The following is a 19,250-nucleotide window of genomic DNA, read 5'->3' on the forward strand; positions in this document are numbered from 1 at the left end:
TACTTATATTGAAGACAAGTGGGCCATAGTCCTTTTGTGAAGAACAATAGACAACTCTGTAGAGTTGATTCTCTCCTTCCACCTTTATGTGGGCTTTGGAGATCAATCGCTGTTCACCAGGCTTGTGTAGTAAGCACATCTCTCTGCTGACTCATCTTCCCAGCCCATGGTGTCATCTGTGTTCATCAACCATGCAAACAAAAAAACAAACAAAATCTCAGTACCTATTGACATAATGGACTATGTTAATTGCTTCAGTCTGTCAGCATACACAAATACACAGCCCCCACAACTTTAATATAATGCTATGCACTGTGTGTTTGTGTTCTATAAGACCACATGGTATACCTTAAATATACAAAGCATCAAGGTCATTAATGTGTTTGAACATTTTCTTCCTTGTGGTAATATATTATTTATAATTTAATAAAGCTTGCCTGAAGGTTCAGAATGCAAAGGTAGCCACAGCCATAGAGGCCAGGCAGTAGTGGTACACACCTTTAATCCCTTGGACTTGGGAGATAGAAGCAGATGGATCTGTTAGTTCAAGGCCACACTGAGCTACACCAAATTGATCCAGTCTAAAAGAGAATAAGCTCATTCAAAGGTCATCTCAGCACTTGGGATCACACACCTTTAATATCAGCCCTGGTGAGTGGAGACAGGAGTGGTATGGCTGGGTGGAGAGAGGGGTAAAAGGCATAGGAGACAGGAACTCAGAGGATTGCCGTCAGGCTTGGTGGAGGCATTGTACTCTTAGGATTTGTGGAGACAGAATTACCCATTTCTGCCTGAGGTAGAGGTAAGAGCTAGAGTGGGTTGGCTGCTTTGTTTCTCTGGTCTTCACCTTGAACCCCAATATCTGTCTCTGGGTCTTAACTGTGTTACACCTCTTCTCAATTAAATAATATCAAAGTGATCATAATGAGTGACATATACCAAAAAATACCTCAGGGAAAAATAGTAATTTCACTTGGAGAAACTTATTCTGTAAAAGCTAGTTTGTCGAGTACAGTGAAAGGTTCTCAGATATTTCTTCTAGTAAATGAGGAAATGTTTTGTGGTTTTTGTGGTTTTTGTAAGTGGATGAAATCAGAACCTACTGTGTGGAGGTACTATACCACTGTGCTCAGTCTTTCCAGTTGCATTACAGGATAGATGGGTTTCTCTGCCCACCACTAGTAAGAGGCTTATTAAGTATAAAGTTAGAAAGGTAACAAGAATACACAGCACAGTGATGTTACTTATTAATCAGATAGCAAGCAAAGGTTGCATCTGAAGACTACTACCACAGTCTAATTTTTAATTTACCTAAGTTTTCTCTTAAACTCTTTCATTGCATGTTACTTAGAAGCTAGTTTACTCCCTATATGTTCTGATTGTACTTTAATACTTTGCCCCACACCCACATTCACTGTAATCATGCCTGTAGTCATGGGGTTAATGCCTTAGAGTTATTGTGCTTCGCTATTTACATTTCCTTTCTATATTCACAAACACTGGAGTTAGCCCTACTTAACATGTATCTGTGTTTGCATAGCTTTGTAAAATTCTGCTCTGTTCTGTACTTTTAGATTGCTTTTATCAGATCAATTTCCATTCCTGGTATGGCAGGGTTAGCAAATTCAGAGTTCACTTAGAAGTTGCTCAATGCTACTGGCTACCCTGTGTCAGGCTTTCTGGAAAATCTGACTATACCTAGCTTTGAATCTATCCTGTTTATTGGGCACCATGCTTGATGGTTAGTTTCTATACATCTTAAAAAGTGGTTTTAAATTACACCATTCAAGAAACTCAGCAATTTGGCACACCACAGATTTAACATACAGCTATACATGGCATTTTATTCTCATGTAACTCCTGATAGGACCAGCAGTGCTGAGGGAACACATGAAAAGGAGATAATGCTGAGGTTTGGGATGTGGAAGTGAGTAGTTCGACCTGATTCTTTAGTGACTAAATATGATGGAAACTTCTAGCGTTTGACAACTGGGAACATAAATGAAATCTGATCAAACTGGGTTTGCCTTCTGTCCCTACAAGATGAACTGCCAGCCATGCTGGAACATGGTCTGCCTCAGCAAGTGTGTGAGAGTTTGAGGTTAGAGCTTTGGAGAAGCAACCAAGGGAATGTCTATGCCTCCAGTTTGTGCCCTGACAGAATTCAGGGTGATTCTATCAATGAAGCAGGAGAGTTGTAGAAGTAACAACTGCATGTGAACTGAGTATGCTGCAAGGCACAAGGCTGTGGGCTACTTTTACAGATATGACAGATCTGTGATTATTGAATAAGATGTTAGGTTTGTTGTTCTGCTCTTGGTCTGACTCCATTATGGCCATTTACTGGCTTTGTCTGATGTTACTTTCTTGTTAAACCATGTTTCTCAAATTTTTAAATGTGATGGTTGGTGTTGTCATCTTGGTGGAATCTAGAATCATGTGGGAGATAGGTCTTGGAGTATGCCTGTGGAAATTATCTTGATGATGTTAATTAATGGGGGAAGACTTAACTGTGGATGGGGCCATTTCCCTCAGGCAGAGAATCCTAGCGCGTACATATGGAGAAAGAGCTGACCACTATGCATTTATTTTCCCTTCTCTGCTTCTTAAGTGTGGCTGCAATGAGACCAACTGCTTCAAGCTGCCACTGTTGTGACTTCCCCAAAATGATGGACTGCGCCTTGAACAGTGAGCCCAAATGAACCCTTTTTTCCTTAAGTTACTTTTGTCTGGATAGTTTATCATAGTGACAGGAAAAGAATCTAAGATAACAAAGTATGGAAAATAGAATAGAAATCTTTGATTAGATAAGCAACCCAGGGGACAGAAACAAGTATTGATTTAGTCTTTCTTAAAACCCACAATAGGAAATTTATCACTGCCCGAGGCACCCTTCCTGCTGAACAATAGTGGTCTGCATTAGCTTAGATGTCTTCATAGAAGATTAAGTGATCACATTGGCAAAACACAGCTGTCATCTCAAAGGAAATAAATTAAGGCAATTCTAAGTTGATGGAAACATCAGGTAGGTTGGTCACAGCAAAGTGGGGGACATTTCTGCTATAGGTCTCAGATGATATTTGATGGCAACCTTAGCTTTTAGGTTGGTAGATGTTAGTTGTCTCCCAAGTTAATACATCCCACAGGTTTTCCTGACATCTAAAACATCAAAAGAATCTTAGATACAAATCAAAGGTGAGAACTGTGTTGCAATTAAGGGTTCTGAAGATAGCTAGTGATGATTTTGGCTCTAAGCGCACCACAACCACAGAGTTCTGATTAGTCATCCAGCCTTGTAGAGTATTTAATATAGACATGGCTTTTTCCTTGGAACTTTGGTACACAACAACTGTCCAGTCTATTCTGGACTTTTGATTTTATTCCGTTTATCTATTTGTTTATCCTTATGCCAAGTCACTCTGTCTTGATAACTTTAGCTTTCTATTAATAGTAAGGGTTACACTGGTGAATTTCCTCATCAGTTGTGTTCCCTCCTACAAATGGAATCTGGACTGTTTCATAACTGATTTTATCAATTTTTATTTATTTATTTTTATTTAGATGTGTTTGTTTATGTGCCACATGTGTGTGGGTTCCATGGAGGTCAAGGAAAGGTGTCAGATCCCCTGGAGCTGGGAGTTACAGGCAATTGTGAGCTGATGAGTGCTGGAAACTTGGATTTGGGTTCTATAAAAAGGAAGCAAGTGTTCTTAATTGCTGAACTATGTTTCTAGTCCCTATCCTAACAATAAAGATCTTGTGATTTTCCCCCTGTGTGTTCCACTGTGTATACTTTCAACAATCTGTCTTGATTGGTATTTCTTTCTCCCTGTCTAATCTGCTGATGATCACATACCATGTGTTTTTTGTTTCAAATGTTGCATTGTTTTCATTTCCATGAGTACTATACTGGTCTTTTAAAAAATATTTTTTATTCTAGGTTGGTTTTTGTTTACTGTTTTAGCTGGTGTTTTCTTTCTTTCTCTCTTTTTTCCCCTCTGTCTCTGTGTCTCTGTGCCTGTCTCTCTTTCTCTCTGTCTCTCTGTATCTGTTTTTTTCTCTCTCTCTCTCTCATACACATACTACTTTGACCTCCTCAATCTCCAATCTTTGTATACTCAAAGCTGAGATGTTTTGCTCTCCTCTGTCTCCATCACCTAGTGCCTCAAACTGGAAACCTCCTTCACAAATTAAGCTGATGGAAATTGGTTGTGGGTATGGATCCCAGGAGCTGGAACATGGTAGACCATGTTTGCCAGTGAAACCATTCTAGCCTCTGGTTACTTTCCTCTCTCAAAGACCATAGCTTTACTGTCATTTGGCAACTTATGTGTCCTAGTTACCCTTCACTGTCAACTTCACACAGCCTAAAGCAATCTAAGGGAGAAATTGCCTAGATGAGATTGAGCTGTGAGAATGTCTATGGTAAATTATCTTTATTGTTGATTGATGAAGGAGAGCATCTTCTGTGGGCTGGATAAGAAAGCATGAGCCTATTAGTAAGCCAGCAAACAGTGTTTTCCCATGGTTTCTGCTTCAAGTTCTTGCTTGAGTTTCTGCCCTGACTTTCCTCAGCTATTGACTACCACTTGGAAGATGAAACAAATCATTTCATTGCTTAAGTTACGTTTGTTTGGAGTGTTTTATCACAATGACCCAAATCAGACTAGAACAATATGAAAACTGATTATTTTAGGTGGGGAGATAAATCCAGACACTATTACCCAGAAGCAGAAAATCTTTCCCCTGTTTTTAAAAAGTACACAGTTGCCTTTCTCTGGCTTGGAACATCAAAGCTCATGTATGCCTAGGAAGGTTTGGGTAATTATACACAACTGTTTTTGTCTTTATTATTTCTCTAGGCTAAAGTGTCCTCATGATTGTTCAACTGCAAGGTGCACAGATGCTGCAGATGCTGGAGAAATCTTTGAGGAAGTATCTTCCGGAATCCTTAAAGGTGATCTCAGGAAAATCTAAGGGCAGCAAAGAGAGAGCCTAACGTGTATGCTTCACTTTCCGTGTGTGTGTGTGTGTGTGTGTGTGTGTGTGTGTGTGTGAACATGTATGTGGGCACACGCATGCGTGTCGTGTTGTATACATGCATGAATAGAATATACACATGCTTGAAGAGGCCAGAGGTTGATGTTCTGTGTCTTCTTTGATCCCCCTTTACCTTATATACTGAGACAGGGTCTCTTGCTGAACTTGGAGCTCACCAATTCAGCTAGTATAGCTAGTCAGGTTATCTAGGAAATTCCCCAGTAATACCAAGCAATGGCATTACAATCAGGCTGTTAGCACTCCTCTGTGGTGATACATTATTTATGATTTATTAAGCTTGCCCGAGGATTCAGAAAGCAAAGTAAGTCTCAAGCTATAGAGATTAGGCAGTGGTGATATACACCTTTAATTCCAGCAGCCAGAAACTGAGAGGTGGTGGTACACACCTTTAATCCTAGGACTCAGGATTAACAGTAGACGAATCTCTGTGAGTTCAAGGCCACCCGGATCTACACAAGATTGATCCAGTCCTAAAGAGAAACAGCTCACACAAAGATGATCTCAACACCTTGCTTGGATCACCTGCCTTTAATCCCAGCACTATAAAGGTTGAAGCAGGATCTTCAGTAGTCAGTATCAGGCATTCATTCTCCAGTCACATAGAGGATAGGAAGACACTCATTTAGTCTCAGGATTCTCTTTACACACTGAGGAGAGGCAGCAGTCTGAGGCTTAGTGAAGCACTTGTGGATCAGCCCTATCAGCTTGAGCTAAAGGTGAGAGCTAGTGGCTGGCTGCTTTGCTTTTCTGATAATCTACTTGGTTTGAACCCCAATGTCTCTCTGTGGGTTTTTTATTTATCATGTTACACTTCTCAGCTTCTGGGTGGGTACCGAGGATCAGAACTCTGAACTCAAGTCCTCACCCTTGTGTGGTAAGTGCTTTATCCATCGAGACGAGCCATCTTCCCAGCCCCAGCCCCTGTGTAGTATTATTTTGAGCCAATCCATAGTTCATATTTTCTACCATTTAATTTACAATATTTATTTTCAATATTTACCATTATATCTGTGTCATTAGTTAAGAATATGGAGATAGTCAGGTGTGGTAGTGCATACCTTTAATCTCTGCACTTGGAAGTCAAGAGGCAGGCGGTTCTCTGTGAGTTCAAGGCTACCAGTTTACATAGTGAGTTCCCAGCCAGCTAGGGATATATAGTGAGACTTTACCTCTAGAAAAAAAAATAGAATGTGGAGATATAAAGAAGTAATTTAGACATTATGGTAGGCAAGACTGCTCAGGAGATAGGTGCTTGTCTGAATGCCTGACAGTCTGGGTCTGGTCTCCAGATCACACATGATGTCAGGAAAGAACTAAATTCTAAGAGTTATCTGATACACACACACACACACACACACACACACACACACACACACACACACAGAGTTTCTCTCTCTCTCTCTCTGTGTGTGTGAATGTAAGAATGTTTGTGTTTGTGTGCATGCATATGTATGCGTTTTAGGAAAAATATTTCCAGATTTGTGCCACTCTACAAGACGTTTTCTATAAAATGCATTTAAGATGAGTAGATTCAGTCCTTTCTTTCTCTAGCAGATTTGCTACTCCCTTTTTATAAAGAAAAATATTGGCATTCTTTTATTTGTAGATTGTTTTATTTTATTAATAATAAGCTAATGAGGGATCCAGTCCTATTACTTACATGCAATTAAATCTGCTTCAAATCAAACTACAACAAAAAGTCCATTTTAGTAAAGCCCACTGATATAAGCCAAGACCTTCTATGTAACCTGGTAATCCACAAGAACCAGGCAGTCTTCCAGACAGAAAGCATTTTGTTTTTTCCTGGAAATTGTATCATTTGACACTTTATGGACAACAAGCTTGAGTCATTTTTATGTTGAACAACTTTCTCAGAAATTCTGAAGGCTAAAAGCCTTTTTTTTTAACATGCTCTGTGATACAAAATTTTAAAATGTAAATTCCTCTATTCCTTATGTTAAAAGTGAATATCAAACATTTTGAGAAAACTCTGGGTGTTTCCCAGCAGTATTGTTGAGCCCATGAAGTGAAGTGAGGTGGCTCTCTCAACTTCTCAGATTTTATAAGAGAATACCCAACCCTTTAATCACTTAATAAAACACACATTTTCTCCTAATTAATTGAAGTCTGGAATAGTCATAAAGAAATCATTTTTTTGGTCTGAACATTTTACTCATTTTACTATATATGTTATGGTTCATATTTGAAGGCAAAAATTTCATCAACTGAGGTTGGAAAAAAGTATTGCATGAGATTGTTTGGCCTAGCTTCTTCCTTGGCTCTTTGTCTTCACCAACTGTCACAATTTCATAGGAATAAATCTCTGTCCTGACCAAATAAGGTTAATTCTTCTTAATAAACTCACCATCTCACTTCCTTGCAGGTTTATGGGACTGTCTATCACATGAACCATGGAAACCCGTTCAATCTAAAGGCCCTAGTTGACAAGTGGCCTGAATTTAACACAGTGGTTGTTCGCCCCCAGGAACAGGTAAGAAGTCATGTGTGAACAAATAGGCTTCTATGGTCATTTATGTACAATCTAAAAAACTTATCCCATGTTATATTCGGGAATACACATGTATATACATATCCATATGTATGTGTATTAACAATTAATTGGGAAAAGGCTCTAAGTTTGAAATAGAGAAGGGAGAAGTATATGGGAGGTTTTGAAGGGAGGAAAGGGAAGGGGAAATGTTGTAATTATAGTATAATCTAAAAAAGAAGGGTTGGTCTCATAGCAGCCAAGAATATAATAGTAGTTTCTAGAGATTGGGATGGTATGGGAAATTGGGGTAATACTCATGAAAAGATACAAAATTACAGTTTAAAGAGAAGAATAAGTTAAAGAGATCTATTTCACAGTATAGTGGCTAATTACATTTTATTCTGAAAATAGTGAGAAATGTAAAGTGTTCATACCAAAAGTTTCTTTATATTTTAATTAGCTAGGTTTTTACATGTCACTCGTACATGCTTACATATCTATATGTTACACATTGGCAATTTCAATTTGTTATGAACCAAATGTATGGCAATATCCCCATCAAAACACATTTCCTAGGCTGGGGCCAGACCTTAGTGAGTAAAGTGCTTGGTATGAAAGCATGAGGGCCAAAGTTTGAACTCCTTAGCCTGCTTGAAAAAAAATCATGTATGATGTTGTATGCTTATAACCTTAGTGCTGAGGAAATGAAATGGATCTCTGAGGTACATTAACCAGACAGCTAGCTTGTTAGGCATGTTCCAGGCCAATGATAGACCTGACCTCAAGAGAAAAAGATGGATGGCACCTCAGGAAGGACACCCAAGGTTCTCCTTAGACCTGCACATGTAACTACACACACACACACACACAGAGCTTGCACACACATATGTGTGCTTAGTAATCTCATAATGGCATTGTAACCATTTTAGTTTGTGTAATCACATTCTATGATGCCCCAGGGGTTAAGAGCACTGGCTGCTTTTCCAGAGGACCTGGGTTTAATCCCCAGGATGCACATGATGGTTCTTATCATCTGTGACTCCAGTTCCAGAAGCTCCAATGCCCTCTTCTGGCCTCCCTAAGCTCAAGCATGCATGAGGTACATAGATACTCATGCAAGGAAAACACCCAAACACATAAACTGTTAAAATAATATGTAAAATGTTAAAGTATAATGGAAGTATCACTGCAATCATAGACAATAAACAGTGAGTATTATCTCTCCTCTCTCCATGCTAACAGGACATGGCAGATGACCTTGATTACTACACCAACACTTACCAGATCTTCTCTAAAGACCCCCAGAACTGTCACAAATTCCTGAACTCCCCAGATGTCATCAACTGGAAACAGCATTTGCAGATTCAAAGTAAGAGCAATGGGAAATGGGTTCAGTCCCTTCTGTGTTGCCTTACAAGATTCCTATGTTCTTCTCTCACCAAGTTCCATGTATTGACATCATTAAATCTACCTATAAAGAGAAAAGTATGAAATACAGTTCTTCAGAGAAACAGAATCTATGGAATGCATGCATATTTATATATTATAAAAGGGCATTTATTAGCTTGGTTTACATAAAAGGGACTATGTAGACCAATAATGGCTATATGCACATTGGAGAGGCAGAGAACTTGGTAGCTACCTGGTCCAAAAAGCTGTGTACTTTAGCAGTCTCAGTTTGTTGCTGATAGACTGGACATTTCCTGGGGAGTTATGCGTACTGTGCTCACTTTGGTAGGCTCAATTGACCAAATCTGATATCAGCAGAGGATGGCAGCAGTGAGGCTAGTCAATAGACAATTTGGGGGCATTGAATTTTCCTCACAGCTCTCTTCATCTGGCCTGCCCTTTGGAAGGTGCAAAACAACTTAAGGGCTGGTCTTCCTCCCTCAGGCCATCTTCTTCCAGACTCTTCCAGAGGTATATCTTCTAGATGGTTATAAATCCTGTGAAGTTGACAGCTGAGGCCAACCACTACAATAATCCCTAGTCCCAGAAATGTGTGGGAATCTGTAACGAGTACTGTTTTTCTGCCTGCTGCCGCTGGTCTTGTCCTGCTGCTGCGCCAACCCCAAATAACACATAGAGACTCTGTATTTGATATTATACTGTTGACCAGTTACTACTTTCTTATCGGCTAGCTCTGGCTTAAGTATTAACCTATTTCTGCTGATCTATGTATTTTCACATGGCCTTCTCTTACCGGGGAGGTGGCTGGTGTCCAGCTCTCTCCAGACTATCTTGACTCCTCCTTCCTACTTCCTATTTCCTCCTTGTCTCCTAGTCCCTCCTATCTTCCTATCCTATTGGCCAACAGTGCTTTATTATTAACCAGTATGAGAAACATATACAGAATGACATCTCCCATCAAGAATCCTTAGCAAAAGTGGGTGCAGGATTGCAGCTTCACCTATGGAATCCCATGTCTGTAATGATACTGACAGTTTACAGTGTCACAGGGTACCTCTCAGGTTACCAATAACAACTGTCCTGATGATAAGAATGGTCTTCGAGTCAGACTCCCTGAGTTGGTATCTATCTGCTCCTCTCCATCTGATCCTTAAGAAGTGTCTTGCCCTCTCTGAGATCATAGTCTTTGGATATACCTATCAAATTAATAGGAGTTCTTAAAATATAAGACATTGGAGTTTGAACAGGAAGAACCAAATGTAATCCTGGGTGTCCTAGCTAGCCCTAATTGCCAACTTTGACACAAGCTGTAGTCACCTGGGAAGAGTTGCCTCTGTTGGTTAATTGCCAAGATCAGATTGGCTTGGAGAGCATGCCTGTAGGGCATTGTTTTGATTGCTAATTAATGGGGGGGTAGACCACTATAGATAATACTATCCCTAGACAATTGGTCCTGGACTGTATAAGAAAACTAGTTGAATGTGAATGACTGAGTAAGACAGCAAGCAGTTCTATAGCTCCTGACTTGAGTTCCTCCCCTGATTTCCTTTAATGATGGACTGTGACCTGGAAGTGTAACCCAAATAAACCCATTGTCCCAAGCTGAGTTTCATTATGGTGTTTGTAACAACTCTATGAAACTAGAACAGAGGGATAGATCAGTTAACATTTGCTATAATAAAAAACTCATAATGAAGTGAACTAACAGTTCAGTTTGGGCTTTGTAGCAGCTCATTACTGGTCTCTATTATATTTGTTCATGTACCATATGTTGATTGGAGAACAGTACATGTTGTTTCACCATATATTCCTTCAATTGTTTAGATGATGGCTCTGTCAGTTGATGCCAGATGTTGTTGGTAATGATGGTACAATGTGTCTCTGGTCAGCTAGCCTAGGCTACCTTATATGCAGTTGGTCTCAAGGTAACTAGGATTTAAAAAAAGAAATCCCAAGGCCTAACACTGCTAAGCCTCTCCTTGCATATGGTTATATTCCCATTGATCAGACAGAGTATAGAAGGGAACTATTCCAGGGAACAGATGCAAGGAATTGTGGTTAAATTCTAAACCATTGCTTCAATAATCCACCACATTGGAGATGTGACTCAGAAGATGCCGGCTATCATATTTTGTAGCTCATCTTCTTTGATTTTCAAAACTACACAATTATACAGCTTAAAAAAAACTTAGTTCCAATCTTGATCTACTCACAAAATGACTATGAATTATTCATCTCCTGTCATGATTTCATTTTTGTAAGACAGAGAGCATTATGCCAGCCATGACTATATGGCTACATACAGCAGCATCAGCATGACCATAACCAAGCTTTTATCTTAAGTTTCATACTTCCCACTCTGTTGGAGCATCCCCATCCAGGAGATATCTAACCATTACTTCTCTCCTCAGAAGTTCACTATATGTTTCCTTATAAATTCATCTAGGTTCCCAGTCCAGCCTGAATGAAGTGATACAAAATCTTGCAAAAGTTCAGTCTTTCCAAGTCAACCACTCAGAAAACATCCTTTATGCAGCAGCGGAGACAATCAAGAACCTGTTTCCTTCCCTGCTGGATACAAAGAATTTATTGCCAGGTGGTGTCAAGCTCAAGGCCATGTGAGTTTGATAAGAGGCACCTCACATCTTTGTCTTACAACCCCCACTGCCTGGCCTTGGTCTTACTCTGGTCTTTGATGCCCACACTCCAGTAGATGAACCCCACCCATGCTCATCCAAGCAACTCTGGTAAAGTTCAATTGGTCACACTACAAACACAATAGAAATGAAAGGAGAGGAATTTTTTGAGAAGAGGTTAATAGAGTGGGGAGGAGGGTAGGATGAAGGTAGTTAAGAATGCCTAAAACTAACATATGTGACACGTATCCATGGAATTATTAAATAATAAACTTTTAAAAGTTTGAATTCCAGTAGTGTCAGCAAGATAGTTCATCAAGTAAGGGCTTTTATGGCCAAGACTGACAAACTGAGTTACTGAATTCAATACCCAGGACCAACATGGCTAAAGGGGAGAACCATCTCCACAGGTTCTTCTCTGATCCCCAGTTTACATCCATACCCTCCTATTCACCCCACACAAAGTCATTAAATAAAGAAAATAAAAAATGAACAGGATAATCTATAAAAGTATAAGTCTGACCATATTCCTCTTTGTTCTCATTGTAAGAATAAAATCCTCTGTCCACTGCTTGACATTTATTATTCTTGTTCATTTCCTCCAATCACACTGCCCTTCTGCCCTTCTAGTGTAAGCCCATCTATATTCCAAAACTTTGCATCTGTTGATACCAATGTTCCACCCCTCAAGATAATAGAGGTAAGAACAAACATGCACCCTTATACTCACAGACTTTGCTTTCTTCTTGGACCCTCTATAGCAATCAAGACATGTTTAAACTTTCATCCTTGGATACCACCCATGCTTCCTTGGTGAATAAATTCTGGCTTTTTGGTGGCAATGAATTGAGCCAGAGATTCATTGAACGCTGTATAAAGAAATTCCCAAGTTCCTGTGTCCTGGGGCCTGAAGGAACCCCTGCATCTTGGACCCTAATGGACCAAACTGGAGAGATGCGAATGGGAGGCACCATGCCTGAGTACCGGGCCCAAGGTCTTGTCTCCTTTGTTGTCTATTCACAAGACAAGCTTATGAGGAAACACGGCTTTCCTGTTTATTCTCACACAGACAAAAGCAATACTATCATGCAAAAAATGAGCCATTCACTGCAGCATTTCCGCATGCCCTGTGCCTGGAACCAATGGAAGTGTGTGCCTGTGTGAAGATAGCCTTGCACACGGATGTAATTGGATGTCAGACAAGGGGTAGAGGTGACTAAAAAGAGAATAAATGGAAAGCAGATGCAAAGAAATGGTGTTGTCTGTATTCTGGGGAAGCAGGATGAATGGCTAACAGATCTTTCATAGTTCCTGTTGTCACGTTGCTCTTAGACTCCTCTTAAATTACTGGTTTTCAAGCAGGCCAGTGTCCTCCTGCACTGAACTCCGGTAATTGAGTCCCTTCTCATCTCTGGGATCTATATGACACTCCCTTGTCAATGGTACAAAGCTCCAAATGGTTACCTTGGAAGCCTGGAAGCCCTACTGCTCAACTTGGAGACTTCTGCTAATCTTACTTTCTGGCTATTGTGTATTATTCCTCTCTCTGTGGCTTTTATGCCAGTAATCACCAAATGTATTCTCCCCATCAGGTCTTAAGAAAGTAGCCACCCCTCTGTTGGCTGCCATATATATATATATATATATATATATATATATATATATATATATATATATATATATATTAAATACATTATACATGGATAATATAGTTTATCAGACACAATCTATATAAAATAGCAAAGGAAGATACTAAGGAAAAGCCTAACAGGTTTTTACCAGCTCCTTCTTAGCCCCAAGAAAAACGATGCAATGTGACTTTCAAAGGCTTGGTTTCTCAGCCTATTGTAACCCTGAAAGAGTAAATAGAGTATGTAGTTGGTTGTACAAGCATAAGCTTTATGGCTTATGCTAAGAAGAGCAGGTGATAAGTATGGAGAGTAAAATATAGATACATCTAGATAGGAACTGAGGGCAGAAAAGCCCAGCCAGGACATTTACTGTTACATCTATTCTTTTTTTAATTAAAACAATTATTTTTCATTTTATATACCAACCCCAGTTCCCCCTCCCTCCCCTTCTCCCATCCCTCACCTTCACCTTCCACCTCCATACACTCCTCCATACACCACCTCCATACACAAGGAAGGTAAGGCCTTCCTTGGAGAGTTAACCAAGTCTGGGATACCAAGTTAAGGTAAGGTCAAGCCCCTCCCCACTGTATCAAAGCTGAGCAAGGATCCCACCATAGGGATGGACTCCAAAAAGCCAGTTCATGCCTCTGAGTTAGGTCCTGGTGCCACTGTCAGGGCGCCCCCTAACAGATCAAGTCAGATAACTGTCATCCACATTCAGAGGGTCTAGTGTGGTCCCAGGCAGGTTCCCCAGCTGTCAGTCCATAGTTCATTAACTCCCACTAGCTTGGGTCATCTGTCTCTGTGGTTTCCCCATCATGGTCTTGATCCCCCATGTTCATATGATCTCTCCTCCCTCTATACACCTGAACTCCAGGAGCTCAGCACAGTGTTTGGCTGTGGGTCACAGCATCTGCTTCCAACAGTTACTGTATGTAGGTTCTATGATGAAAATTAGGGCAGTCACTAATCAGAGTAAAGGCAAAGGCCCATTCAGACACTCCACTCTCCACTATTGCTAGGAGTCTTAGCTGGGGTCATCCTTTTGGGTTCCTGAGAATTTCTCTAGCACTAGATTTCTCCCTAACCCCATAATGGCTTCCTCTATCAAGACGTCTCTTTCATTGGCCTCCTGCTCTGTCTCTCCTCCAACTCAGACTTCTTGATCCCTCATGTTCCCATACTCCATCCCCTCCCTTTTCGCCCCCCTCACAGTTTACCCAGGAGACCTCGACGATTTTCCCTTCCTGGGGCCCTCCATGTGTGTCTCTCTTAGGGCTCCCTTTTACCTAGCTTCTCTGGGGTTGTGGATTGTAGCCTGGTTATGCTTGGCTTTACATGCACTTATGAGTGAATATATACCAGTCACAGCTCTTCATATGACATTATGAACTCTAGTAAGAACAGTTATGTCATGGGAAGGCATGTTGATGGGAGCAGCCAGAAAGAGCTCCTATGTTGGGACATGTTTGCTAAGACAGTTCTCTGTCCCAGTAGCAACACTGGATAGCAGAGTACCCTGCAAGGAAGATGACATCCTTGCTTTTCATCTTTACCGTGGTGTTATGTTACAGAAATGGAGATCCAGTCCTACACCAAGTCCAATGTAATGGCTGAGGTTTAATTCCTTGGGAAGTGAAGGCACAAGAGTGTTGCTGTATCCTTCTAGTCTGGCACTTCAGTGATAGAAACTAGCCCTAAACACCCTCTGAGTGACACCTGCCCTAGCTCTGGTGAGCTAGCATCTAGTCTAATCTATCCTTTGACTGACCAGATAGTTTTTTTCCCCTTAAGTAAACTTTGTTTGGGACTTTCCCAAGAAGACAAAGGCCTATGCAAAAGTTGGTCCAGAAAACTGTGGTACGTACAAATTCAGTGTTTACACATGGCATTGTCTTTTCAAAAGTCTCATTTAAGTTGTTCTGAGCTTATAGGAATGAACTGGCTAAAGTGCAAATATAGAGAAAAATGAAAATACCCTGGAGGTAGGGAATGCACTTCAGTTCCTTGAAGCTGGAGTCCTCTGCAACCACAAAGGCTAAAATCCATTCTTAAAGTGTCTTTGAGTTTTCTTTCCACAGACCCATATGAACACACACCCACACTTTGACATCCGCGACCCTGGAGGCTCAATTGAGAGCAGGGTTTCTCTGTTTTGGTACCTTGAACATGTATCACTGTATGATCCCATATTCTGGAGGCTAAGTTGTTTGCCAGGTCCCTACCCATAGGGTGCGAGTAGCATGTTCCATCTCTGTTTTATCTAGTCCCTCTCCCTCTCTCTCTTTGTGTGTGTGTGTGTGTGTGTGTGTGTGTGTGTGCGCGCGCGCACGCGCGTGTGCACATGTGTGCATGTGCATGCATGCATGCAGGTATGTGCACATGGACGTGAGAGTGCTTTCTATTGTACTTTACCCCACATTTTTGAGACTGTCTATCACTGAGCCTGCACCTTGTCAATTCTACTAGACTGGTTGGGCAGCAAGCCCCCAGGATGCTCCTGTCCCTGCTTCCCCAGCACTATGATTATTGGTAGGCACTGCTGTACCCGGCTTTTTATATGGGGCTTGAGGATCAGATGCAGGTCTTCATGCTTACACAGCAAGCACTTTATCAACTGACCTGTCTCTGTGTCTCCCATCACCCTTTTGATAACTGGAAATATCTGCAGATATTAATGTCCCTTGGAGAATAAGTGGTCATGGGTTGGAAAACAGTGGTTGAGGGTTGTGGTCCTCCAATTTGAGCATGCTCCAGAAGCACCTGGAAGAGTAGCCAGGTGTTTGTGTACATCTATAGCCCCAAATACTCAGGGGCCAAGACCTTGGAACTAGAAAATTCAAGATTAGTTTGGGAAAAATGGAGAACCTGTGACACATTACAGGACAAAAATAAGGAAAGAAGGGAGAGGTAAGGTGGTACTGATAGAGGGGGGAAGGAGAAGAGGAAAGGAATAAGGGAGGGAGGAAGAGAAAGTTTCTTATGAATTAAGACTGTAGGCTTCAATCAGACTTTCTGTGACTTAATGATCATGGTAAGAGCCCTAGATTTTATATTTCTAATGAGTTTCCCAGTGCTTGGAAGGAGGAGTCCCAGGCAGTAGGACCATGGTACAAACTTAGTATATGAGCTAGCATGTTGAAACCCATTCCCTATGGTGGGATGCCATGCTCAGTCTTAATGCATGGGAGAGGGGCTGGGCCCTGCCCCAACCTATTGTGCCAGACTATTGAAACCCTGACCCATGAGGAGGGTTGAACTGGGGGAGGGCTAAGAGGAAGGTGAGGGGGATAGGAGTAGGTGGGGGAGCAGGAAGAAAGGTGGAAGGGAGAACTGTGGTTAGAATGTAAAATGAAATAAAAAATGGAAAAAACAAGATATATATAAAGCATAGCTGTGGTATGCCATATTTTACTATCATATCTCAGCTATGACCAAGAGTAAAGTTACAATTAAATTGTGGTGCTCTTGCATGAAAATTATCTCATATATTGTAAATATGTAAAACATTACATGTTGGAGGAAGTCCTCCTGTGTATATGTTTCTCTTATTGGTTATTGAATAAACATTGTTCAGCCAATGAGGCAGGAAGATAGGCTTGTGTAGTAGGAGACAAGGAGAATTCTGGGAAAGGTAGGCAGAGTGAGACTTCCACACAGAATCACAATGCTTCTGGAGGAGTAATACCATGCTGGGGCATTACTGGGTAAGCCACTGCCTCCTGGGTAGAAATTGGTTAATAATTAAGACAGTGGTAGCCAATAAGAAGCTAGTCACTGGCCAACAGCTTTATAACTAATATAGTATGTGTGTTTTTGGGGGGACTCAAGGGCAGCAGGACCTGCCAGGCCAAGAATCTCTCATTACAATTACAGATTTATAACCTGGATAAAAAAATAGTACAGTGAGTTGATTTTTCTGCTCTAATAGTGATTGTTCAGGGGACATAGTTAACTCCAGGTGACATTTGGTAATGCTTAATAGAATGTTTGGTTTGTCATAAGTCAGTTAGAGTAGAGGGAGGAATGTTCTTCCAATTATCTTGTAGTTAGGAATGGAGAATAGAGCTACACACACCATAGTGCACAAGATAGTACCTCATGACAAGAAACTATCATGCTTAATAAAATTAATAATTCCTAAGGTGAGAATATTTCTCTGGCATTTAGCATAAATTAGCATGACAAATTTTTCTTGGAGAAGAAATGCACCATTTCAGCTTATTGAGACTAATATAGTAGCATAAACTAGTCATGTTTACCAGATTCATCTCCAGTGAATTGACTGAAGATGCTAAATGTTATTTTATTATGGCAATATTTGGGAATTTGGGCGTTGTTCTTTCCAAACTACTTCCTGCTGGTAAGGGGCGCTGTCATGGGGGGATTCGAAGAAGATTCAGAAATCCTGGCTGTAGTCTGTAAGGCTGCTTTGTCCAGCTACTTTGAATGTAGGATCACCTCGTACTCTGTTTCAGGTGGTCTGGCGTGATCAAACCACATTAGTCTGGAAGGAATCCACATCTTTTCATTTTCTGTGGAAACAAAAATAGAAATCCTTTTCCCCCAAAGAATACAGGGATGGTTTAACATACGAAAATCTATCAACGTGATCCACCATATAACAAACAGAAAAAGAAAAACCATATGATTATCTCACTAGATGCGGAAAAAGCCTTCAACAAAATTCAACACCCTTTCATGATAAAGGTCTTGGGGAGGTCAGGGATAACAGGAACATGCCTAAACATAATAAGAGAAATATACAGCAAACCAACTGCCAACACCAAACTGAATGGAGAGAAACTTAAGCCAATTCCTCTAAAATCAGGAACAAGACGAGGCTGCCCTCTCTCTCCATATCTCTTCAATATCGTACTAGAAGTTCTAGTTAATGCTATAAGACAACAAAAGGAGATCAAGGGGATCCAAATTGGAAAGGAAGAAGTCAAACTGTCTCTATTTGCAGATGATATGATAGTTTACATGAGAGACCCAATAAACTCTACCAGGGAACTCCTACAGCTGATAAACACCTTCAGCGAACTAGCAGGATACAAGATAAACTCAAAAAAATCAGTAGCCCTACTTTTTTCAGACGACAAAGAGACAGAGAAAGAAATCAGAGAAACATCACCCTTTACAATAGCCACAAGCAACATAAAGTGTCTTGGTGTAACACTTACCAAACAAGTAAAAGACCTATATAATAAGAACTTTGTGACTCTAAAGAAAGAAATTAAAGAAGATACCAGAAAATGGAAAGATCTACCATGCTCTTGGATAGGTAGGATAAACATAGTAAAAATGGCAATCTTGCCAAAAGCAATCTACAGATTCAATGCAATCCCCATTAAAATCCCACCACAATTCTTCACCAACCTTGAAAGGATAATAATCAACTTTATATGGAAAAACAAAAGACCCAGGATAGCCAAAACAACCCTATACAATAAAAGAACTTCAGGAGGCATCACCATTCCTGACTTTAAGCTCTACTATAGAGCTATAGTTCTGAAAACAGCCTGGTATTGGCATAAAAATAGACAGGTAGACCAATGGAATCGAATTGAAAATCCTGATATTTATCCACGCACCTATGAACACCTGATTTTCGACAAAACAGCTAAAATTATACAATGGGGCGAGGACAGCATCTTCAACAAATGGTGCTGGCACAATTGGATGAGGGTGTGTAGAAGACTGCAGATAGACCCATGTCTCTCGCCATGCACAAAACTCAAGTCCAAATGGATCAAAGACCTCAACATCCATCCAGCCACATTGAACCTCTTAGAAGAGAAAGTAGGAGGTACCCTTGAACAAATTGGTATAGGAGACCGCTTCTTGAATATAACTCCAGGAGCACAGACACTGAAAGAAACAATTAATAAATGGGACCTCTTCAAACTTAGAAGCTTCTGATAGGCAAAGGACAGAGTCGACAAGACCAAACGGCAGCTCACAGACTGGGAAAAGATTTTCACCAATCCTATATCTGACAAAGGGCTGATCTCC

At 40.6% G+C, this 19,250-nt stretch overlaps 1 protein-coding gene across 1 annotated transcript; it reads left to right on the forward strand.

Annotated features, from left to right (window-relative positions):
- Window positions 1-709: 709 nt before the first annotated feature.
- On the forward strand, window positions 710-12,822 carry LOC127228904 (glycine N-acyltransferase). Its single transcript, XM_051194009.1, has 6 exons — window positions 710-802; window positions 4,863-4,957; window positions 7,445-7,552; window positions 8,795-8,921; window positions 11,409-11,580; window positions 12,360-12,822. Exons 2-6 carry the CDS (start codon window positions 4,877-4,879, stop codon window positions 12,760-12,762), a joined length of 891 nt encoding a protein of 296 aa, XP_051049966.1. The 5' UTR covers window positions 710-802; window positions 4,863-4,876; the 3' UTR covers window positions 12,763-12,822.
- Window positions 12,823-19,250: the final 6,428 nt, after the last annotated feature.

Source organism: Phodopus roborovskii, unplaced genomic scaffold (assembly GCF_943737965.1).
Source record: "Phodopus roborovskii unplaced genomic scaffold, PHOROB, whole genome shotgun sequence".
In the NCBI taxonomy this organism is placed as follows: Eukaryota; Metazoa; Chordata; class Mammalia; order Rodentia; family Cricetidae; genus Phodopus; species Phodopus roborovskii.